Source organism: Phaseolus vulgaris, chromosome 3, assembly GCF_051622355.1.
Source record: "Phaseolus vulgaris cultivar YP4 chromosome 3, ASM5162235v1, whole genome shotgun sequence".
NCBI lineage: Eukaryota > Viridiplantae > Streptophyta > Magnoliopsida > Fabales > Fabaceae > Phaseolus > Phaseolus vulgaris.
The window spans coordinates 28,155,330-28,180,741 of NC_143500.1; the positions used below are offsets into that span (position 1 = coordinate 28,155,330).

The 25,412-nt window shown below is 39.3% G+C and overlaps 2 protein-coding genes across 2 annotated transcripts; both read left to right on the plus strand.

The window, feature by feature from the left end:
* Positions 1-8,527: 8,527 nt before the first annotated feature.
* On the plus strand, positions 8,528-14,523 carry LOC150028764 (uncharacterized). The gene is made up of 11 exons (XM_090300107.1): positions 8,528-8,609; positions 9,054-9,104; positions 9,225-9,371; positions 9,597-10,035; positions 10,287-10,789; positions 11,146-11,336; positions 11,994-12,173; positions 12,896-12,965; positions 13,071-13,162; positions 13,677-13,978; positions 14,070-14,523. The coding sequence occupies exons 1-11, from the start codon at positions 8,528-8,530 to the stop codon at positions 14,521-14,523; spliced, it is 2,511 nt and encodes an 836-aa protein (XP_090156233.1).
* Positions 14,524-22,490: 7,967 nt separating this feature from the next.
* LOC137839424 (uncharacterized) lies at positions 22,491-23,363 on the plus strand. The gene has a single exon (XM_068648541.2). It carries the CDS (start codon positions 22,491-22,493, stop codon positions 23,361-23,363), a length of 873 nt encoding a protein of 290 aa, XP_068504642.2.
* Positions 23,364-25,412: the final 2,049 nt, after the last annotated feature.

A 25,412-nucleotide genomic window follows, 5' to 3' on the forward strand; every position in this document is an offset into this window, starting at 1 on the left:
CTGCTCCGATTTCTCCCGAACCAGCCCCCATCGACCATAGGCAAAAAGGGGTGGTGGAGGCTACTGCTTCCGAAAATGAGGATACTTGCACATGCCTCGTCTTTAAGAGGAAAAGAGTGGACGACGTCGTGGCCCCATCACTCTCTACTTTAGATGGCCACACTCTCTCCTTCAGGGAGAACCCCCTCAATGCTTCCTCTCCTCGTGAACTCATAGTTCTCGAAGGCGGGGGGAAGAGCGCCCTTGTGGGAGATCACGCCATGCCTTTTGCTGATGATCTGCCTTCCTTCCTCCAAGAGGTTCTCCAAGGCTTTCAAGGTAGAGAAGTAGATAGCCAGGGCGAAGATTCCCTGGGAGGGCCTGTGGCCAGAGGTCTTGGGGCCTTCCTCGTCGAATCCAGCCGTGCCTCAACTCAAACACAATAACTGAGGGCTGAGGTGGTGAAGCTGAGGGAGGAATCAACCCTCCAAGCCAAGAAGTTCTCCCAACGCAAGACTGCCCTGCACCAGGAGTTGGCGAATCTTCGCCAAATCGAGAAGGATACCAAGAAGCTCTTATTTGAAAAATCTCAAGAGGCCCTTCTCGCTCATTCAAAGATTCTGCCCCTTCGGAATGAGGTCATCGAGCTGAAGGAGAAAGCTGAAGAGACGCATGCCAAGATGGTCAAGCTGGAGGAAAGGGCCACTCAACATGAGGTCCAACTTGGCCAGCTGGAGGGGGAGTTAGCCCACAAGGTTGAACTCTTCAAGCAGACTGAGGAAGAGCTCACCAACGATGTCGTGCATCCTGGGAGGGATCTCTCCCAATTCGATCTGACCAAGCGAGTCGTTGATGGGAAGCTTGTTGCCAAGGAGTAATCCCCCCCTTTTGTAACTTAACTGCTTGATGAACACTTCGATAATTCGTATATATTTTTCTTATCAAATCTGCCTTTCTTTAATATGTTTTCTTGTCTTGGTCATTATCAGCCGTGTGTTGCGCTAACTTTGCTAACAACGCCTTTGACGCATATTCACACTTTAAGTAGCACGCTTTCTCCCACTTGATTTACCTTCTTACGACCTTCATTGTCTTAAGGTATCGGTGATGTACGCACAACTCTTAGCTGGCCTTACCTTCATTGTACGAAGATAAGGAAAACCCTCACTTGTTATTTTGACATTTGTCTTGCAAGATAAAGGAAAGGTCTTCCTGCCGATTTCATCCTTGCCTCTGAGGACAAGGGAGATGTCTTACTGGTGATACTGGTGAACCATGTTGTTCTCAACCTTAACTTACAAACAAGGGAGAAGTTCACCTTTCTGACCTCGACCTTGCTCCATGAGGGAAAAAAAGGATTTAACTGTTGAACCATGTTGTTCGACCTTGGTGTTCTTACACAAGAGGGAGGCGTTCTCTGCGAACCATCCTATCCCAATCTTGAGATTTCTAACCCAAGTGAAAGGTTCGTAACTGACCTCGTCCTCGCCCCTTAGGGCAAGGGAGGATTTAACTGGCGAACCATACTGTTCAACCTTGGCGTTCTTACTCAAGAGGGAGGCGTTCTCTGCGAACCATCTATCCCAATCTTGAGATTTCTAACCCAAGTGAATGGTTCATAACTGACCTCATCCTCGCTCTTGAGGGCAATGGAGGATTTAACTGGCGAACCATACTATTCAACCTTGGCATTCTCACTCAAGGGGGAGGTGTTCTCTACGAACCATCCTCTCCCAAAGTGAGAGGCTCGTAATTGCACTTTACAAAATGCTTGAAGATATATTCCTTTAACTGATTAACTGGAATTTTATTGGGTGACCTCGTTAAAAAACCCTTATAAGAGAAAAAAAGTGTCCCCTAAAAACTGTGTACAATGCGATAATTCAACTGAAATAAAATTTAAGGTTACCTGCGTTCCATGTACAAGGGATCGCTCCACCTTCTAATGTCTCGAGCCTGTATGCTCCATTCCCAAGGGCCTCTGTCACTCTGAAGAGACCAGTCCACTGCGGAGTTAATTTGTTCTCTAGTTGGTATGAGCAGGCCTTTCGCATTACCAGGTCGGCGACCTGGAATTGCCGAGGTCTCAACTTGGAGCTGTACTTGTACTTCACCCTTCTCTTCAAAGCTTCAGCCATGATTCTCACTTCCTCCCTTACTTCATCCAATAGGTCCAGGTTCACCTTTCTTTCTTCATTGGACTCTTCAACCACAAAGTTCTGGAAACATGGCGAGTTCTCCTGAACCTCTACAGGAATCATTGCGTCTGAACCATACACCAAGCTAAAGGGTGTTTCTTTGGTAGTGGACTGAGGAGTAGTGTGGTAAGCCCACACAATTCTAGGAACCTCCTCTGCCTTGGTCCCTTTGGCCTTCTCCAACCTTCTCTTCAGTCCTCTGAGCAGAACTCAGTAGGCGGACTCAACCTGCTCGTTTGTCTGGGGTTGTTCGACTGATGCGAACACCTACTTTATTCCCAACTCCGTTCATAGCTTACCCAACTATTGGCTTGCGAACTGGGTGCTATTGTTCTTCCAAAGTGGCATACTATGTTCTTCCACACAGTTGTGGGCTGTGATCTGTGCCACTGGCTCAACCTCTATCCACTTTGTGAAGTATTCTATGGCTACCACGAGGTACTTCATCTGCCACATCGCTAAATGGAAAGGCCCTAGAATGTCGATCCCCCAAGTATGAAACGACCATGGGCTATAGATCGATCTGAGTTCTTCTGGAGGCGCCTTGTGCCAGTCAGCAGGTTGATGGCACTGCTTGCATCGCTGTGCATACCTTGTGCAATATTCCCTCATGGTTGGACAATAATATTCTGCGCGAATGGCCTTTGATGAGAGAGCTCGGCCGCTAATGTGGTTCCCGCATATCCCTTCATGAAGTTCTGTCATAATGCGTGTGCACTACTCACCACTTACACATACAAGGATAGGGTGAGTGAACCCATGTCTGAACAACTTTCGATCGATCAAGGTGTACTTGCTCGAATTTTTCTTGATTTTTCTAGCCTCCGTAGGCTCTAGCGGCAGTACCCCATCAACCAAGTGGCGTTGGTAGGGTGTCATCCAAGTTTCTTCTGCTTCTACTAGGTAAACCTGCAAAGAATTCTCCCCAGCAACTGGGTACACGCTTATTCTGGGCGTTTTTAACGTCTCCTGAGTCAACGAACGATGACTCCTTTTCACCTCTTCCGAAGTGCTGATCTGCTAGACTTCTGTTGTACTATCTGTGGCAGTTCGAGGTGTCCTCAGGGTCTCCTGAATGACGGTCCTCTGTCTGCCCCCTCTTGCCCGAACTGGCGAGCTTTGCTAGCAAGTCAGCTCGGGCATTCTGTTCTCTGGGGACGTGTCTAGCTCGAACGCCTCAAACCTCTCCCTCAAAATCTAGACGTACTCTAGGTATGCAGCCATCTGTGGATCTTTGGCCTGGTATTCTCCTGTGACATGACCCATGACCAACAAGGAGTCACTCTTTGCCAGCAAACCCTTCACACCTATCTCCTTAGCCAACAACATTCCAGCGATTAGGACCTCATACTCTGCCTGGTTGTTACTGGCCTTGAAAGGAACCGGGGGGTCTGCTCAATCAGTAGCCCATTTGGCCCTTCCAAGATTACACCAGCCCCACTACCCTGTTGGTTTGAGGAACCGTCTACAGAGAGTACCCATTTAAAACCTGTTCATTCTTGGTGCGTGGTCGCCGAGGAGAGCTCTACCACGAATTCAGCATAAATTTGGCCTTTAATAGGGCCTCTAGGCTCGTACTGCACGTCAAACTCTGATAGCTCTACTGCCCAACGCACCATCCTTCCTGCAACATCCGACTTCTGTAAGACCTTGTGAATGGGAAGGTCTGTCATCACTATCATTGTAAAGCTCTGGAAGTAGTGGCGAAGTCTTCGCGCTGAGAACACTACTACCAGAGCTGCTTTCTCTATGGCCTGGTATCTGACTTCAGGCCCCTGCAATACTTTGCTAACAAAGTAGATTGGCTTCTGCACCTGGTCCTGCTCTTGCACCAGGACTGAACTGATCGCCCGCTCTGTAACTGCGAAGTACAAACAAAGTGGAGTACCCAACTGTGGCTTGCATAACACCGGTGGACTGGCCAGGTACTCCTTTAGCTTAAGGAACGCTTCTTCGCACTCCCTGGTCCATATGAACCTGCTATTCCTCTTCTGACACTGGAAATAGGAATGCCCCTTATCTCCCCCTGCTGACACGAACCTGGATAGAGCGGTCATGCACCCTGTCAACTGCTGCACCTCCTTTACTGAGATTGGGCTCCTCATTGCTATGATCACAACGCACTTCTCAGGATTCGCCTCTATCCCTCGTTCGGTGAGTAGGAACCCTAAGAACTTGCCTTCTTCTACCCCGAACACACACTTCTCAGGGTTCAGCTTCAACTTGTACTTAGCTATTGTGGTGAATAGCTCTTCTAAATCTGCTACATGTTGTTTCCTCTGTTGGGAGGTGACCACCATGTCATCCACATATGCTTGGACATTTCGCCCTATCATTAGCGCTAGTACTTTGTCCATCAGTCTCTGGTAGGTCGCACCTGCATTATAAAGCCCAAAGGGCATCACCTTATAACAATAACAAGACAACTCTGTCATGAACGTTGTCTTGCACTCGTCCCTGGGGTGCATCCTGATCTGATTGTAACCAGAAAAGGCGTCCAGGAAGCTGAGTAGTCTGCAACCAGATGTGTTGTTTACCAAAGCATCGATACTGGGCAGTGGGTAGGAATCCTTCGGACAGGCGTTGTTAAGGTCTGTGAAGTCGACGCACATTCTCCACTTTCCACTAGCCTTCTTCACCAACACCACGTTTGCCAGCCACTCAAGGTACTGAATTTCCCTAATGTGGCCAGCGCTCAACAGCTTCTGCGTCTCTTCTCTGATGACCTGACACCTCTCGTCATTGAACTTTCATCTTCTCTGGCGAACAGGTCGGACTTGGGTGTCCATGGTGAGACGATGACACAGGAAGTCAGGATCTATGTCGAGTATGTCTGAGGCAGACCATGCAAAAGCATCCAAGTGCCGAGTTATGACTTCGGTGATCTGGTTAAGTGTCTCTTGGCCTAGGGATTTGCCAAGCTTGAACTTCTTCCTGCCGATCTCTCTTTCTAACACGTCTTCGGCAGGTTCGAGCCGTCTCTCCCGGGCGATCTCTGCGCGGGTGACCCCTTCTTCCCTCGGAGGTTGAGTGGTAACAACAAACGCTCCTTTTTTCGTCTTGAGGCTATTCTCGTAGCACTTTTTAGCCTCCTTCTGATCAGACTTGATAGTGATCACCAAACCCTTGAGGGAAGGCAACTTTATCTTCATGTGCCTCGTAGAGGCCACCGCTCCAATCATGTTCAAAGCAGGTCTACCCAAAAGTATATTGTAGGCTGATGGAGCGTTAACAATGAGGTAACTGATGTTTGCAGTGCATGAAGTTGTGCTATCTGTGAAGGTTGTCCTCAACTCTATGTGTCCACGCACCTCCACCTGCTCTCTTGCGAAACCATACAAGCAACCGGTATAAGGTCTCAACTGGTCTGGAGACAACTGCAACTTGTTGAAGGTCGACTAGAACATCACATCGGCCAAACTTCCCTAATCCACGAGGACGCGATGCACCCTCTTTCCTGTTGTCACTACCGAAATCACCACCGGGTCATTGTCATGTGGAACGACGTCCTGGCGGTCGGCCTTGGTGAAGACGAGGTCGACATCGAGAGTCTGATCTGCCTCTTGTACCTCTACTGCCATCACCTCTCGTGCATACTTCTTATGCTGGGAAGTGGTGCATCCTCCTCCTGAGAACCCTCTAGAGATGGTGTTGATCTCACCATGAATGGGCACCTCATGCTCCTGATTTGCTCCCGTGGCTGCTGACGCATGATCCCCTTGCGGCTATAGGAGGTAGTCTTTCCAGAAGCCGCTCTTCACTAGTTCGTCCAATTGGTACCCCAGTGACAAGCAGTTGCATATGGCATGGCCATAGGCTTGATGGAATTCGCACCAAGCGTTCTTGCTGGGCCCCAACTTTTTGTCAACCTTTAAGGGCATCATTAGCCTTGCCGCTATGTTAGGGATTGCGATCAGCTCCTTGAGCTCTACACGAAAATTGTGCTTGGGGGGCGCGTCCCCCCTTGTGCGTCCCCTAGTATGGGGTTTCCTTGTCCCATATGGTTGCTGCTTTCTTGAGCCTTTCTTCTTTGTTGCTGCCTCGTGCACCCTCATGGGTTGAGGTCGACCTGCTGCTCGAGGTCGAACAGGACCGACGCTGCCACGTTTTTCTGTGACTTGATCTTTCGTGGCAATGTGCGCCATAACCCGATGCCTGATCTCGCAGAACTTCTTCAGGCAATATCTAAGCAGCAAGTCACTGAAGGGCCTTGGTAGCATTCCTTTGGTGAAGGCATGCACCGTCATGGCTTCATCCTTGGTGTTCAGTCTCACCACTTGGACCCCAAACCTGTTCAAGAACACTTTCAATGACTCTCCTTGGTACTATTTTATGTCAAAGACATCGTAAGAGATCGGAGGGGGAGCCCTGCTGATAAGGTACTGCTATCTGAACAGCGTTGCGAATTGGTCGAAGGTAGTAATGTGTCCATCAGGGAGACTGATGAACCATTCCAACGTTGTGCCTGCCAATGTGCTCATAAACAGCTTGCAGTACACAACGTCAGATCCTCCTGTAAGCATCATCTGGATGTGGAACGTTGTGAGGTGAGCCTCTAGGTCCTCTACACCTGTGAAGGTGACTTTCGGGCCCATGGACGTGGCTGGTAACACACCATCCGTGATCTCCTGAGAGAACGGCATGGGGCGTGCCCTAGGTGGTATGGGTGGGGTACGCTCATCCACTGCACGCTCCCCTTCCTGTTGCAAACTCCTACGCAATTCCTCATTGGTTCTGCGCAGATCTTCGTTGTTTGCCTGTGATGCGGCTAGGTCAACCTGAAAACGCTCTTGATCGACCCTAGACGCCGCTACCGCCTCTTGGAGGGTGCGCATCGTCTCCATGAATTGTTGCATGGTGGCGTTGTCCCCTCCTGAGGGTGCAGCAGATCCATGCCTTGTACTCCTCATATTGCTGGTAAGCTCTTAGCACGATTGTGATTTTCTTTGTAATTTTTTTTATATATGATTTTCTTTGTAATTTTTTTTAGTTCTTGATGCTGATAATGGAAAATATGCTAGAAGAAAAAGAAGAAATATATTGTATGAACTGCGCAGCAAAAAAGTCAAAACAACAGGTAGTGAAACCTAATTACCTTTTTTTTATATTTATATTTATATTTCAAATAGAATTAAAATTATTTTTCAATTGATATTGAATGTGTAAAACAAATTTAAATTATTTTTCAATTGATTTTGAATGTGTAAAACAAATACATAGTAATTTGTCATTCGTGTACCTTATCTTATCACTCATTCAGACTTTTTGTTGTATGTGAAAGTACTCCTAACTCATGGCACGATTTTGGTTATCCAGCATCAGGAATTATGATAACAAATATCTCTATTTATGAGAAACTTACTCCCAACAATCAATTAATGCATTCAACAACCAAAGTATTGTTTTCAATGGGTACAGTTAGTAATAGAGAACTGCTCAAGGTTAGTTAAGAACATATTATTAATTATATTGATTACAATTTAGACTAATACTACATCAATAAACATTTTAATTTATATATATATATATTGTTTTTGTGGAATATTTTGTGTGTGTTTATATTAATGAAATGTTGGTAAATATGCAAGGGAAGAGAGGAAAATCTTCATTTATGATTAGCACAAAAAGGTTGACCAAAGAAGAGGTAGTACCAATGACATTTTATTTCATTTAACTCTCGCCGTATGTCGTTCAATGAAATTTCTAATTATAGTACTAAAGTCAAATCTTATGCCTCATTTTTTTTAGGTCGAACTATTGCGAACTCAAGTAAGCAATTTTGGTGTTAAACTTCTCGAAATACAGGCATAAATGATTCTATCTCTGTAAACCTGACTCCTGACAATGAATTCAACACCATGCATTCAAGTACAAAAGTATTGTCATCAATGGGTACAGTTAGTAATGAAGAAATTGGGCTTACAGTGTAGGTTCATGGTTAATTCTTAATGGATCATTCACATGGTTTAATTACAATTATAGTATTATTACAAAGATACAAACATTTTAGATTTATTAATTATAGTACTAATTTATGTTTTACTATAAATTTTCTTAACTAGCTGAAATCATTAAGTAGTAATAATTATCATATATATATGATTCAAACACAATGAAATGTTAAAGTTCTTCAAATCATTGTTGAAAGATTAACTTTAATGTAAAAGAATTTATAAGTTCTTGTATAGTCATTATTAATTGATTTATCTTATTGTATCACTCATTTAAACTTTTTTGTTGTAGGTCAAAGTACTCTTAAATCAAGTTAGGATTTTGGTTCTCAGACATATGAAATTACAGGCTCAAATTTCTCTTTTTCTCACAACCTTACTCCTAACAATGACTTAAACATGATGCATTCAACTACCAAAGCATTGTCTTCAATGCAAACAATTACTCATGGAGAAATTAGCCTCACTGAACGTCCTCATGGTTAGTTTACAATCCATTATTTGTTATAGTTGATTACAATATATAGCAATAGTACATGAATATACATCTGAATTTTATATTTGTATTATTTTTTTGGAAACTATTTTTTTTGTTTGTATTTTTTTACAATATATAGCAATAGCACATTTGAATTTTATTTCTGTATTATTTTTTTGGAAACTATTTTTTTTGTTTGTATTTGTGCACATTTTGGGAAAGATGCAAAAGGGTGATCAAGCAAGAGGTAGTAGAAATATAAACTGAAACATTACTCATTTTCATACATTTATTCCTTCAATAATGACTTATAAAATAATTCATCATTCAAATGAAAATTCATTTAATGAAAGAGACAATTTTTTAAACTAAATCATTATGTTTCTCAATCAATGACCTCTAATAATCATTTGAACGTGATGGATACAACTTCGTAATCATTGTCAGATTTACAAACAATCTGTACTGCACAAGAATTTCTTACACCTAAAGTTCAAGGTTAGTTCTGGAAACCAATGTAAATTCTCTTTCCTTATTCTTTTATGACAAGTAAATTTCAAAATCATATTGTTGGTTTTACTACTACTTAGTTGCTGGTTTTGAACATATTGTGTCCAGGTAATTCAGTTGCAGGGAGTGTAGGGTATGTAGTTAGTAACACACTAAACTTACATAACAAGTCTGGAACATACAATGTTCAAATCCTTGAATCAGTGACTCAGATATTGAATTTTGACGAAGATGTGCAAAATGAAGAAAATAGTGGTACTAAAAATTGTTAATTTATAATTTTAATTTTTTTAATTTTTTAACAACCACTTTTTTTTATTATTTTTTGTTTCAGATGACACCACAAAAGTTTATAGTTCTGAATTATAGTCACAAGCTGAAAATGAAGGTGCATATCTTTAACTCTAACTTCTTCATGCAAACTAAATGCATTTATCTCAACAAAGTAATATATCACCTTTCTTAATATTTTGAAAATAGATATTGTTGAATTTGGACAACCTACTATTCAATGTGAATACTGTTTGGGCAAGGTGTGGTATGACGAAAGATCTCAGAAATCTAAGACTTATGTTAACGTTGATTTTTCTATTTGTTGTCAAAAGGGAAAAGTGCAACTCCCTTTCCAACAAGAACCTCCTAAATTGTTGTTAGAGTTATTAAATGGGCAAGATAGTCGAAGTGAACACTATCTACAAAATATTAGAAGTTACAATAGTATGTTTTCATTTACTTCAATTGGAGGGAATGTTCACTCTTCGATAAATGATGGATATGAACCTCCTCAATTTATTCTGCATGGACAAAACTATCATAGGATTGGAAGCTTGCTCCCTGATAGTGGATCATCTCCTAAGTTTGCACAACTTTACATATATGACACTCAAAATGAAGTGTCAAATAGATTATCTCACTCTGTGTATGTGTTATATTCAGTTACTTTATTGAGTTACTTTATATTACCTGAATTAATTCAAAGATAATTTTTAATGATATATTTTTAAAAATTGCCTGTAGGTCGAAATTGAAACATATGAAGTTTGAAAAATCCTTGATTGAAGATCTTACCTAGATGATTGATGACAACAATGTTTTGGCGAAAAGTTTTAGAAGGGTAATAGATTTTGTACATAACGATGTAAATTTATATTTTTCATTGAGGTTATCTAGACATCGATGCATAGATCCAAGAGTGTACAATACCCCTACAACAGATGAGATAGCAACGTTAATTGTGGGTGATATGAGCAACATGGATGTAGGACGAGATATCATAGTGAAAAAAAGTTCAGGACAATTGTTTAGACTCCATGAAAAACATAAAGCCTTTATTCCATTACAATATCCATTAATATTCCCCTTTGGAGAGAATGGCTATCAAGAACAAATTCCAATACGGAATTCTGGAAGTAAGAGCAGAGAACATGAAAGAAGTCGTATTTCATTAAGAGAATTTATTGCATTTAGAATTCAAGAAAGAAATGTGGAGTTTGGGAATATAGTCCATTCACGTCGATTCTTTCAACAATTTTTGGTTGATGCATATACAATGGTTGAAGCTCAAAGGTTGTCGTTCATAAGGCTAAACCAAAAAACAATACGTTGTGATATTTTGCAAGGTGTACAAGAAGCAATGAATCAAGGAGAAACAAATTCTCCTGCAATTGGAAAGCGTATAATTTTACTTGCATCTTTCACAGGAGGAATGATGTATATGTTCAACAATTGCCAAGATGCTATGGCCATTTGAAAAACATTTGGATATCCTGATTTATTTATCACTATTACCTGCAATGTAAACTGGTCTGAAATACATGACTTTGTTACCTCAAAAGGATTAACTGTTGCTGATAGGCCAGACATTATTTATAGAGTATTCAAGATGAAATTAGATCAAATGATGATTGACTAAAAAAAATATTACTATTTTGGCAAAGTTAATGCAGGTAATCCACATTAACCCATATTTAACACTTTTCTTGCTGTATTATTATGTATTACATTTGAAGAATTTTTCATATTGTTATAGGTATGTACAATGTGGAATTTCAAAAAAGGGGTTTACCTCATGCCCACATATTATTGTGGTTGGATGGAGAGAAAATGTTAAGAACTTCAACAGATATTGATGGAGTCATTTCTGCAGAATTACCGGATGCAAATTTATATCCTAAATTGTCAAAGGCAGTTGCAACCTACATGATACATGGCCCATGCGGGGTAACTCAAATAAGCTCACCTTGCATGATTAATGGTAGATGTTCTAAATTTTACCCCAAGAAATTTAAATTGTTGACTACGATTGATGAGGATGGATATCCTTGTTACAAACGTCAAGATAATGGAATATTCATTCTTAAAAATGGAATTAAGTTGGACAATAGAAATGTTGTGCTATATAGCCCATTGCTACTACTGAGGTACCAAGCCCAATTTGAAAATTACTACTACTCATAAAGACTCTACAGAGACAGATGAAATTAAACAGTATTATGATGTAGATACATATCCCCATGTGAAGTTGTGTGGAGAATATTTGCCTTTGATATTCATCATAGATGGCCTCCAGTTCAACGATTGACTTTTCATCTATTGTACGAGCAACCGATTCTCTTTAAAGACAATGAAGACATTGATGAAATATTGAACTTCAATGAACATAAAAGAACAATGTTTTTAGCTTGGATTGAAGCTAACAAAATTTATCCACTGGGAAAAAAATTGAATTATTGTGAATACCCTAGACATTTTGTTTGGATGGTAGACAGAAGAGAGTGGAAGCCAAGCAAAATTGGTGTTAGTATTGGAAGGTTAACATATATTCCTCCAGGGTCAGGGGAATTATACTATCTGAGGTTATTGTTGAATTATCAAAAGGGTTGTTGTAACTATGATAGCATCAAGACTGTTAATGGTTTCATTCACCAAACATATAAAGAGGCATGTTGTGCAAAGGGGTTATTGGCAGATGATAAAGAGTTTATTGATGCCATTATAGAGTACAGTGACCTTGCTTCAGGAATTCAGCTGAGAAGACTATTTGTTACTCTTTTACTGGTGAATACTATGTCTAGACCAGATGAAGTGTGAAACAAAACATGGAAGTTGTTATCAGATGACATTTTATACCAAAAAAGAAAGGAGTTTGCCCTACCACGTATAAATTTTTTATTTCTTGAAAATTTATAATTTATAATTTATAATTTATAATTTATAATTTATAATTTATAATTTATAATTTATAATTTATAATTTATAATTTATAATTTATAATTTATAATTTATAATTTATAATTTATAATTTATAATTTATAATTTATAATTTATAATTTATAATTTATAATTTATAATTTATAATTTATAATTTATAATTTATAATTTATAATTTATAATTTATAATTTAGAATTTAGAATTTAGAATTTATAATTTAGAATTTAGAATTTAGAATTTATAATTTAGAATTTATAATTTAGAATTTAGAATTTAGAATTTATAATTTAGAATTTAGAATTTAGAATTTAGAATTTAGAATTTAGAATTTATAATTTAGAATTTAGAATTTAGAATTTAGAATTTAGAATTTATAATTTAGAATTTAGAATTTAGAATTTAGAATTTAGAATTTAGAATTTATAGTTTACAATTTAGAATTTAGAATTTAGAATTTAGAATTTAGAATTTAGAATTTAGAATTTAGAATTTACAATTTCTAATTTATAATTTACAATTTATAATTTATAATTTATAATTACTGTATGACATATAATTTCTTTCCTAGGTCTTAGAATTGAAGATGCTCAAATACAAAACCATTCTTCTACAAGTAGAAGACTTATTAATTTCAAATGGTAAGTCTTTGAAAGAATTTTCAAGTCTGCTACAACCTATTCATTTAGATTCTTTTATTTATCAAAATAGTTTCATTATTGATGAATTGAATTATGACAAAATAGAAATGTCTGAAATGCATTGTTCTCTTTTTCAATCTCTTACTCCGGAGCAAGTGGAAGTCTATGAGAATATAATGACAGCAGTCTTGTCAGAGGTTGGTGGTTTTTTTTTCTTATATGGTTATGGAGGAACCGGAAAAACTTTCATGTGGAAAAATGGTTGATTGTGTTGAATGTAGCTTCTAGCGGTATAGCTTCTTTGCTACTTCCAGGAGGAAAAACAACTCATTCTACTTTTTGCATTCCTTTGTTAAAAAATGAAGAGTCAACCTGCAATATACCTCAAGGAAGTCTTAAGGCCAAATTGTTGATCGAAACTAAATTAATTATATGGGATGAAGCCCCAATGATTAATAGGTTGTGTTTTGAAGCCCGGGTAGAACTTTAAGGGATTTGATGAGAGCTGAAAGTGAAGAAAATGCTCTTAAACCTTTTGGTGGTAAAGTCATTGTATTGGGAGGAGAGTTCCGACAAATATTACCTGTTGTAAAAAATGGATCATGATATGACATTATGAAGGCAACAATAAATTACTCGAAGTTATGGAAACATTGCAAAGTCCTAAAATTTACAGAGAATATGAGATTAAAGAGTCATACATTAATGCAGAGTCAAACAGAAATAAAAGAGTTTGCTGATTGGATACTTCACATTGGAGATGGAGATATGGAGTTAAATGAGTTGGGACAAGGAAGTATTGAAATACCGGAAGACATTTTAATTTTAGATGTTGAACAACCTTTACTGCATTTGGTTGACTTTGTTTATCCCTCCTACATAAACAATGTGACATGTGATGGTTCTTTTGATGATGGTGCAATATTATGTCCTACTATAGAATGTGTGGATCAAGTGAATGAATCCATTTTATCATTAATACCAGGATACGAAGTTACTTATTTAAGAAGAAGGTCCTTGTGAATCTGAAGAACAAGAAAATACTCAAGCTGAATGGTTTACAAATGAATTTTTGAACGATATCAAATGCTCTGGAATTCCCAGTCACCGTGTTAAATTAAAAGTTGGAGTTCCAATAACGCTTCTAAGAAATATTGATCAAGCCAGTGGACTTTGCAATGGAACAAGATTACATGTAACTCACTTGGGGAAGAATGTTATTGGTGCCAAAGTTATTACTGGGAAAAATATTGGTGATCAAATATTGATTCCAAGAATGAACATGACTCCTTCCGAAACAGGTTTGCCATTTAAGTTTCAAAGAAGGCAATTTCCAATATCTTTGTGCTTTGCCATGCCAATAAATAAAAGTCAATGTCAAATGCTCAATAAAGTTGGTCTATATCTACCACGTCCAGTGTTTACACATAGACAGTTATATGTTGCTCTTTCCAGAGTAAAATCTAAGAAAGGGTTGAAGATATTGATTTTGGATGATAATGGTAGTACCACTAATTTAACTACTAATGTGGTTAGAGAAATATTCGAAAATGTTTGAAGTATATTCTTATAGCCTTACATACGAGGTATGAAAATTCTTTAATTAATTGAATATTCTTATTTATCATATTGTTTTTTGTAATATATGAACACCAATTTGAGAACTAATATACATTAACTGTAATAAGTTTGACCATTGATTTTGTGTGACACAAAAGTTTGTACGAACCTTATTTTATCGAAAAATATTTTGAAGGTCATCTTGAAAGTATGGTACGTATTCTTTATCAATTGTAGAATGTGGTACATCCAATTCTAAAATACCTTTGTCATAGGTTTTTAATTTCATTTCATATTTTAAAGGAATTCCTTATCAGAAGAAACAATTGTGTACTATTAAAGTTCATACATGATGATTCTCTGAAGCACTTGATGAGGTATTGCTTACTTATCAGAAGAAACAGTTGTGTACTATTAAAGTTCATACATGACTTTTTTACTTGAATTCTATTAAGGGCTACAGACTAGATAATCATATCTCATTGAAGATATTAAGGGCAAATATCAAGATTGAAAAGGAAGTAATTTTAATGATGAATTTTTATGTATTATTAGCACTACTTGGACAGTTTTAGAGTCTATTCGTTACTCTGTACATATTATTTAATTTCTATTAAGAACATATTTTGATGTAATAGTAGAATTACTCTTTAAAATTTCTTTGTGTAATGTTTTGGTTTCATCACAGGACACAATGCTTCAGGCATGCTTAATATTAGAGTTAAAACAATTTCTTAGACTTCAATACATTTATATTATATATATATATTATGTTATTTCTTAGCAGTTGGAATCATTCAAAACAGAAAAACCACCTAACAACATTTTGTTAAGGTTTTCAGCAAAACAGTCGGTTGATTTTTCGAAATAACCGATTGAATGTTTTTTTGACAACATACAAAATCACTAAGTGTCAAATAACCTGTTGTTTCGAAATTTTAACCTGTTAAAATTTGTTTGACAGCAAAGGCAAAGACAATTTTTTTCCAAATCAGTTTGAAATCTACTAAGTTTTCAACAACCTGTTAAAACGAAATTTCAACCTGTTGAAATTTCACTTCCTTTTAGAAAATCCATCTTTTCAAAATGTTAAAGATTCAATTGAGCTTGGATAAACTTAAGGAGTGAATTAACAATTTTCAAACAACTAGACACACACACACAACAACAACATGGTCTTCAAGCTTTCTACTAGGATTTGGAGACATCAAAGGATCTTATTCAACAATCTCCCCCTATTTGATGAAGACAAATCCTTGGTTTGCTTGTGATGTGCTTGTGATGTTTTGTTTGAATTTGTTAGTAAAACATAATTTGTGCATGTACCAGAAGTAATCATATCCATACATAAATAGCACCATAGAACCAATTTCACTAGGTGATTCTCATAAGGAAACAACAAAATCAGTGTGAAAACTAGTGAAAGCAAGGTGCAAAAACAGATTTATGTAGCAGCTAACTAAATCATATAAACTCAGTTTAAAAGAAGATATGTAGCAGATACATAGCAGAATAAACTAGAAAATCAATGTGTGTAGCAGCAGAACAAAGTAGTTTTCAACACACCATAAGAGTGCAGAATTACAACACACAAACCACCAATTTTCCCTTTCTTTCTAGCAATTCTCCTTTTCATTCACCATCTCCAAGCAAGGTGAATACTTCAAATGTAATCACATTCACAAATATCATCAACCCCATGACCACCAATGTGATTTCCATTCTTAAAAAGCTTTGAATTTCAAGGAAAACAAAGAATACATCTCTTTATTATTTGATTCAGAGGCATAGTAAATGCATTTTGACCCACAATGGGTTTTCAAAGAAAAGAAACAGCTGTAATCATGCATAAGAAATCATAACAACTTTATTCAAATGTGTCAGAGGTAAAACAATCGGTTGTTTCGTGAAAACAATCGGTTGTTTTTCTGGGACAGCAAGAAAATGTTATTTTTTCAAAGCAAATCATCTTTTAAAGAGATGGGAAATGCATAATGAAATACATTCATACCTTTGCATTACCTTAAGCTTGTTTAGAATTTCATTTGGTCTTATGAAGCCAAAAGCATAGGATGAACATGTACAACTTACTTTACATATCTCATGAACTTTGTCAAGAATTTGAGTAAGGTGTATGCTCTTGAACCATAAGCATCACTTTAATTATTCTTCATCATAGCACATGTACCTTAAAGTTCCTTTGCACAGAGAACCCCAATAGATTCACCCAAAAAGAACACTTTGAGATGTTCATATGGTCACAAGGCACACTTACATAAATTGAGAAATGAAAACACACATACTCTTTATTCTTGAAGTTTCTCTATTGCCCAACCACTATGCATGAGCCAAGGATGTCTCTTTACATTCAGAGAACCCTGCAAAACATATACAATTGAAAAGTACAAGCACAAAGACACACTTTGATCTTGATATTCTTCCTTTAGCAGTCATTCTTCAAGACCAAAAGTGATGAGAATCAACTAAAGGTGGCTTTTTATAATGAAGAACAAGATCATTCGCCTTCACATTTAAAGTTTTTCTTGTTAATCTTTGCAATTGATAAAGCCCAAAGACCATCCCATGAAGGGCAAAGCCAAGTTTTAAATAAATATTGTTTAGAAAGGTGCTTAGAGGGAAACATTAGAAACCTCTATTGTTAAAGCATCTTTTAGTCTTTAGTTAAGAGTCTTAGGGGGGGTGTGTTAGTAGATAGGTGTAGGAGTAAATAAGGAGGTGCCAAAGTGAGAGAAGGGATCACACCTTCCTCATGCTTTGTTTTAGGCGCAAATTCTAGAAGCTTTTTAGGAGGGAGTTTTTTTGAATTTGTGTAGCTTATTTTTCAGCACCTTAGGCTATAAATAGAGGTGCTTCCTTTGTAAAATTCAGATTGGAATTAATCTAAGAAAACTCTACTCAAATTTTGAGTGAACTTTGGAGAGCTTTGAGCCTTCTTCTCTAGTCTTATCTTGATGGATCATTGGAGTCCTCAAGTGGCGGCATCACTCTCATCTAGGAGCATTCCACACTTCTAGTGGCGAGATCATCCAACATTCTTCCATCTTCATGAGCACTCTCTTCTCCTTCCTTTCTTCTCTTTCTATTGTTTTTGTTAGCTTGTGTTCTTGAGTTTTGGTTTGGTGTTCTTGCTGTTTTTTTATGAGTTTTGGTTCGGCAGTTTTATATTTCAGTCCATTCATCTTGTTCCTTTGCTTTTCTTACTCTTTTGTTCGGTTCAATTTGACTAAAATTGGTTCATCCAAATGAGTTTGGGATTTGGTACTAGTTTTTGGTGAGTTCTTGTCTTAGAACAATGATCCAACTCTAAGAAAAGTGCCTCTATAATGTCCAACTCAAGGTGATTCCTAAGAAGGTCAAGAACCTTTCTCTATATGGCTATTGGAATCACATCAAAAAGTTATTCTTGGTTGCCAAGGATACCTACAAGAAAAGATTAAAAAGCAAGATTTGGTCCCCTTATGAATTTGGGTCCAATGATGTTAGTAAAAGCCTTAGGAATCTTAGAAACCATAGGAATCCATTTCAAAATACCTTTAGGAACATAAAACCTCTTTACTCTGCAAAATCTAACAGTATGACCTTTTTCATGCAGTAAAAGCAAATTTTAACCGGTTGTTTCGACAAAACAACAGGTTGTTTTTCAAAAAAACTTGAAAAGGGTTTTGAAACATATTTGTTATTGTTGTTTGGATTAAACCCCAACCCAGCCTTGCCAAAAACACATTTTTGAGAAGCAAGAACAGTTTCAATATTGGATTGGCCTTTGGAAAACTTGTCCATGGTTTTTAAAAGGTAGTGCACTTTCTTTTCAAGTGATTCACAATTTTCACAAAATCTAGAATCACACTTGCAAGAAGAATTATTGTAAATAATTTCCAAAGTTTCAAAATATGTTTTTGAATTGTTCAACTCTTCTTCCAAAGTTTTGGCTCTGTTTTCCAACCAATTGTTTAAACCTTTCAATCGATTGTTCAAAAGGGTCAACCTATTAGCTTCTTCATGAGTCTCATTGAAGGCCTCAAGAAGTTCACTATAATTTTCAATATTAATGGAGGAGCTTGGACTTACACTGCTTGATTCAGATTCTTCCTTTACCATGAAACAAAGATTGGCTTCCTCATCATCCTTTGATGAAAAACTTGAAGATGAATCATCACTGTATGCTCTTCTTGATTTGCCTTTCTTCTTATACTTCTTGTAACTCTCTTTCTCTTTGCTCACATTGCTTGGACATTCATCCTTGATGTGTCCTTGTTTACCACATCCAAAACAAGTGCAATTTGTAGAATTAAATTCATTAACATTCTTGGTATTATACCTATTTGATGGCTGATTATTCTCCTTGTTGTTCTTCACATCAATTGCACCTTCATGGAAATCCTCAAGGATGTCCCACATCTCCTTTGCAAAAGCACATTTTGAGACCTTGAAAAACTCATTGGAATTTAAGGCAGAAGAGATGATATTCTTAGCAATGCAATCATATTAAGCTCTTTTACTTTTGAACTCAGTCCATTGGGACCAAGGTTTTTCAATGAAAACATCATCTTTTTCAATTTTAGGAACAAAAGGGCCATTTACAATAGCATCCCAAATTCCTCTATCAATTGATTCAACAAAGACTTTTATTCTATCATTCCAAAATTGATAATTCGGTCCAAAAAACAGAGGTGGTCGGTTTATTGAAGCACCCTCCCCAAAGGGTAATTTTTCAGCCATTTAAAAAAGGTTTAGGATCAAAACTTGAATAACTTTCAAGAACCTTGCTCTGATACCAATTGTTGGAATTATAGCGCTAAAACAAGAGGAGGTGAATTGTTTTTGAAAGATTTTCACAAGTATTGAAGGTAGAGTGAAAGGCTATGAAGAATTAATTAATGGAAAAACTGTTCAGCCAAATATAAAACTGTTTTAAGCTTGATGCAGAAATTCAACCTGTTGTTTTTACGAAATAACCGCTTGTTTTTATCAGCAGTTTTATCAATACAGATTTAAAGCAATTTAAAGAGTGTAAGGATAGAGAGATTCACACAGAATGTTTATACTGGTTCACTCAACACTTGAGCTACATCCAGTCTTCAGAAACCACTGAGAATTCACTATGTAATCAATCACAGATTACAAATTACACAACCACAAAGAGGTGACTTTGAATCCCACAAAACCCACTCACCCTTTTTGCAACACCACAGACCTCAAGCCAGAATTCCACTGACTTTACAGGATTTCACACTCCAAGAATGTTGATCTTGATCCCCTCAAGAACACACAACACTTCTTGGAAACACCAATACAAAAATACAATTTTTCAAGAAGGAAGGGAATAGAAAACACCTGGGTAAATCACAAGATCAAAGATCAGAATAAAAAAACTTCATTGATCTCTTTCTTAGTTCAAACATAGGAGCGTAAAAAAAACATTTTTATCTTTCAATCAAATGGTTAAAATAGTTTACAACAAAAGCCCAAAAGCAGTTGGAATCATTCAAAACAGAAAAACCACCTAACAACATTCTTTTAAGGTTTTCGGCAAAACAGTCGGTTGATTTTTGGAAATAACCGATTGAATGTTTTTTGACAGCATACAAAATCCCTAAGTGTCAAATAACCTGTTGTTTCAAAATTTTAACCTGTTAAAATTTGTTTGACAGCAAAGACAAAGACAAAGCTTTTCCAAATCAGTTTGAAATCTACTAAGTGTCAAACAACCTGTTAAAACGAAATTTCAACCTGTTGAAATTTCACTTCTTTTTAGAAAATCCATCTTTTCAAAATGTTAAAGATTCAATTGAGTTTGGATCAACTTAAGGAGTGAATTAACAAGTTTCAAACAATTACACACACACACACAACATCAGCAAGGTCTTCAAGCTTTCCACTAGGATCATGGAGACATCAAAGTATCTTGTTCAACAATATATATATATATATATATATATATATATATATATATATATATATATATCTGTACCGACCCGTCCCCGGGCGTTGACCAAAGTCAAAGTGAAACATAAGGTGGGCGGGGCCCTAAGGAAGAAGGTCAATAGGTTGACCTCTTGGGGCGTCGCCATGATGAGGCGTCGCCAGGTTGAGGCGTCGATGAAGTCACCCCTCGATAACCACAGGTAGGGAAGACCGTGGGGGGGGGGCACAGTAAGAGGCCACGGTACGGACAAGGAGGCCTCGGGCCCCGGTACCTCAAAGCAATAATAAAGAGAAGAGAAAGGTAGCTTCTAAGCCAAATCCCAGTACCAGTAGGGAGTAACCTGACTCGTGAAGTACCCACGCCACCTCTGGAGAATCCCTGGGATAGATACGACCCAGGAGAGGGCCACGCCCAGGGGCGAACCATGTGCGTAGTGCGAGAGGAAGGCAGATACACTCCCAGGGCGAGTGACTAGAAGCTAGGGCGCATGAGTTGGCACCCAGGTGGTCACCCCTCGCGCCAGATGCACTTCGATGAGGGAAGACTTACACGCTGGAATTTCCCTAAGTTGGGTTAGAGCGTCGTAAGGCCTTCCACGTGGAGTTGCGCTAAGTCAGAGAGGCCACGTGGCAGCAAGCACTGAAACTCAAGGTATATAAGCTTTTCTGAAAGCTTAGTGAGGTACGCTTTGCTCAGTCTACACACACTCTAATGATTCGCTCGCTTACTGACTGTACGCACGAGTGGTTGGAGAGAGAGAGAGAAAGTTAGTTACGATTCAGTTACACACCTTCAGAGCATTCAGTTACGGTGCTCCGATACGGAGGTGTTTGATGTTTCTTGCTTGTTGACTTGATCGTCGGAGTGCAAACGGCAGCGAGGGCGCCCTTTTGCTCACTTCATTTCAGGTACTCACGGCGGCGTAAGGCGGAGATCTGAGTTGAAGACGAAGGAGTCCTTTGCAAGTCAGAGCCACGCACGAAGATTTTCTCGGTCAACCGGCAGGAACATTTGGCGCCCATCGTGGGGCCGATTTAAAACATCAGTCCCACCGCAAGTGTTCAGTTCTTCAGTCACAGTTTTCGTGTTAATTCCCAAGAATCTTCCAAGATCTACCGCTGATTGTAGTTTGTTCGTGGTTTGCTCTGCTTCCACCGATCGTTTTTCGATTTGGCTCAGTTCTCACCGATTGTTAGTCAATCCAATTTAGTTACCTTTGTTTTCTTGAAGTTTCCAACCGTTCATTCTTTAGTTTCCCGAGTTTTCGTCGTTCGTTCGTGATTTCATTCGGTTCCGCCGGAGAGTTTGTCAAGAACCACCGTAACAGCTCGAAGATTTCTAAGAAACCGCTGAAAATGAGGACCACCAGGCAATGTTCAACGCGCGCTGAGAGCGGAGACATGACCATGCAACAGGTCATGGATATGAGGCAAGAGTTGCAAGAAGCAATGGCGGCATCAAAGGTTGAGCAGGAGCGCATGTAGGCGGATCTCGCGACGTCTCAGGCGAGAAATGAAGAGCTATGCCGTACGAATGAGGAGTTGCGCCGCGGGTTACGCAACAACTCAGGGCTACGCGGTGCAGATGAGCGCGAGTGTTTCACTCCACCAAGGGAGTTCTCTACGCCGTTCTCGAAGTCGATCCTGGAGGCGGTGATCCCTAACACGTTCGTAGGTCCTAAAGTGACTTTCACGGGAATGGAAGATCGCGAAGCGCATCTCATTGCGTTCCACATGCAGATGATGCTGGTAGGTGGCTCCGACGCCGTGAGATGCAAGCTCTTCATGAGCACTTTGACTGGGATGGCCTTGGACTGGTTCATCAGCCTTCCAGATGGCCATATCACATCTTTCGCACAGCTTTCACAGCTGTTCAGGGAGCAGTACCTAGCAAACAGGGCTCCACCACCAGTTCCGTACGACCTGTTTGACGTAAAGTAGTATCAAGGCGAAACCTTGAAGGAATATATCAATCATTTCGGGGCGCAAGTGGTGAAGGTTGGCACCACGGAGGAGCCTATGATCGTCTACGCGTTCAGGAAGGGAATGTGTCCTGGGCCTTTCTGTGAGTCGATCATCCGAAGCTACTCCCGAACCTTTGTTGAGATAAGGCGTCGCGCTGTGGAACACATCGCCACTGAGGGCGAAGTTTGCGAGAAGCACACAAGTGTTGCACCCACACGCCCAAGAGCGTCGTCGCGTGCACAACCTGTTAGGGTCAACGAGGCCGCAACAGGGAAGAAGAATCAGAACAGGAGGCACCCCTACGAGGCGAGGAGGCCTCAGACCAGGGGTCGAGCAGAGGGAAACAGGCCGGCGAGGGAAGGAAATAGGCCGCTAAGACACAATTTCTTGGTGAAGCAGAAAGACCTTATTGTCGTGCCTAACATAGCTGACAGGCTGAGGCCACCAGTGAAGACAGATAAAGTGCTGGGACCTCACAAAGATTCGTGGTGCGAGTTCCACGAGGCGTTTGGGCACCACATCAACAACTGCTTGGCACTAGGTCATCAGTTGGATAAGTTGGTGAAGAACGGTTTTCTGAACGATTACCTAGCCCAGTCTGCTACGGCCGCGGCCCTGACAGTACCAGAGGAGGATCAGGCGCATGAAATGCCGATCCACGGAGAAGTACACACCATCTCTGGTGGCTTCTCTGGAGGAGGATGCACTGCCTCTCAGCGTAGGAGGTATGTGCGATTAGTTAACTCAGTTGCTAAGGAAGGTTCGGATGACCCGTGGGAGTCAAACCTGATGTTAACGAAGGCTGATCTACGTGATGTCGTCCCACATGACAATGACCCCGCGGTCATTTCGATTGTCACAATTGGAAGAAAGGTGCATCGAGTTCTCGTCGACCAGGGCAGTTCTGCTGATGTCATGTTCTGCTGATGTCATGTTCTGGTCGACCTTCAACAAGCTGTAGTTGTCCCCTGACTTGTTGAGGCCCTACACTGGATGTTTGTATGGGTTCGCAGGGGACCAAGTGGAGGTACGTGGCTACCTGGAGCTAAGGACGACGTTTACTGATGGAACGACGTCACGTACTGAGAACATTCGTTACTTAGTTGTGAATGCCAATTTAGCCTACAACATCTAGTTGGGTAGGCCTGCGCTGAATAGGCTAAGGGCAGTGGCCTCCACGCGCCACATGAAGATGAAGTTGCCAGATCTTAGTGGCAGAGTGATTGTGATCAAATCAGACCAAGAGGAGGCCCGGAAATGCTACGAAAATAGCTTAAAAACGAAGAGGGGTGTGGTCATGGTGATGGAATGCCCACCCGTTTCAGATACGCCAATGGAGGTAGAGCCCTTGGAAGAGGCGATGCCTGCGAAGTCGACGCCTGTCGAGGCCTCACCCGCGGAGGAGACGCCTAGGGAAGACGTGCGCTTAGAAGAAACACATGGGGAGGCCTCGCCAATGGAGGGAATATCAGAGGAGGCGTCGCCTGAAGTACCCGATGAGGCGACGCCTTTAAGCGAATGTCGCAGAAGCGAGTCTCGTGCAGAGAGCGTGCGAGATAGGCGACCCCAACCAGTAGACAATGTGGTCGAGAGGCAAATTGGTGGCAAAATGTTCTGTTGGGTCTATTAGTGTCTAAGTTCAAGAGGGGAGGGGTGAATTGAGCTTATAAAATTTTCGCAAGAACACACAATTTTTCAGTATTCCAGAGGCAAAAAGAACAGATTGTTTTTACATGAAACAAATTGATTCTTCAGAGCAGTCTTGGCACAATTTGAATTTTGTTCAATGTAAAATTGTGTTCAACAAGAAATATAACAGAACCAGATCAGCTTAATATTGTGAGGATGAAGGATACAGCTATGCTTAGAAATCAATCAAAAGCTACACAACACAAGATTTCAAGAAGTATGATCCTTTCTCAGGTTTCAATGAATGATCAGTTTGTTCACAATTCACTTAAACCATTCTATGCAGCAACCTTGTTTATGATCAGAAAACTTCAACAAATCAGGAAGAACAGTTTTCACTTAACCCAGAATTAACAGATTCAATTTAAAAAGAACAGATTTAGTTCTTGACAGAATTAAGCAAAAACCAGAAAAGAGTGCAGGGATGAGAATACAAGATACACACGTTTTTATACTGGTTCACTCATACAGAGCTACATCCAGTCTCACCTTACCCCAAGGTGGAATTCACTAAAAACAGTACCAATCACTTACAAAACCAGCAGTTCTTGAACACTACAAGAACACCACACACAATGCTGAAAAACCCTATTTCAGCACACCTTGCACTCCAAGAAACCCTATCAAGGAGTGACTAACACTTACACCTTTACAAAACAGAATAAAGGAAAGATTACACCTGAAAAGAAGATGCAAGAACTCAAAACCAGTAGTTCAATTTGCTGCAGAAACTGCACCAGCACCTTCACCAAGATTCAAGGTTTCCTAGAACAAGCACACTTGAAAATATCTTTGGAAACCTTTCAAAAACTCTATTCACTCCTTCTTCTCACATGGAAGTTGTTTGATCTCTGTCAAAAGCGTAATTCCTCAGCAGTTATTCATGTGAGAGAGTTATTGTTTATATAGAAAACAATTTCTAACTTCTTTTCAAAAAACAGTTGAAAAGCAGTTAAGAAAACAACAGATTCAGTTTTGAACTTAACAGATTTATTTTGTAAAAACTGCCAACTCAGCTTAACAGAAATAACTGTCTGAGTGGTACCTTTGGTGCCCTAACTAACTTGTGAAAACCTTTCAGCAGACCAAAGAATAAACCTGTTCTTTCACAGTGAAACAGATTAAAGTATAGCACACAAGCCAGCTCATCTTAACTGAAATAACGAACTGAGCTTTCCCTTGGTGCCTTAACAGAAATTTAGAAAAGCCTTTTAACAGAGAAGAAATAAACAGATTCTTTCTCCATAAAACAGATTTATTTGTGTACTGTTTTAAAACTGTTAAAAC

Excerpts from the sequence above, each read along its gene's own strand:
- LOC150028764 (XM_090300107.1), top strand. The coding sequence starts at position 8,528 with ATGATGCATTCAACTACCAAAGCATTGTCTTCAATGCAAACAATTACT. Across the intron at positions 9,105-9,224 it reads TCTTACACCTAAAGTTCAAG|GTAATTCAGTTGCAGGGAGT; the intron begins GTTAGTTCTGGA and ends TATTGTGTCCAG. Across the intron at positions 13,979-14,069 it reads GTTACTTATTTAAGAAGAAG|TCACCGTGTTAAATTAAAAG; the intron begins GTCCTTGTGAAT and ends TGGAATTCCCAG.
- LOC137839424 (XM_068648541.2), top strand. The coding sequence starts at position 22,491 with ATGATCGTCTACGCGTTCAGGAAGGGAATGTGTCCTGGGCCTTTCTGT.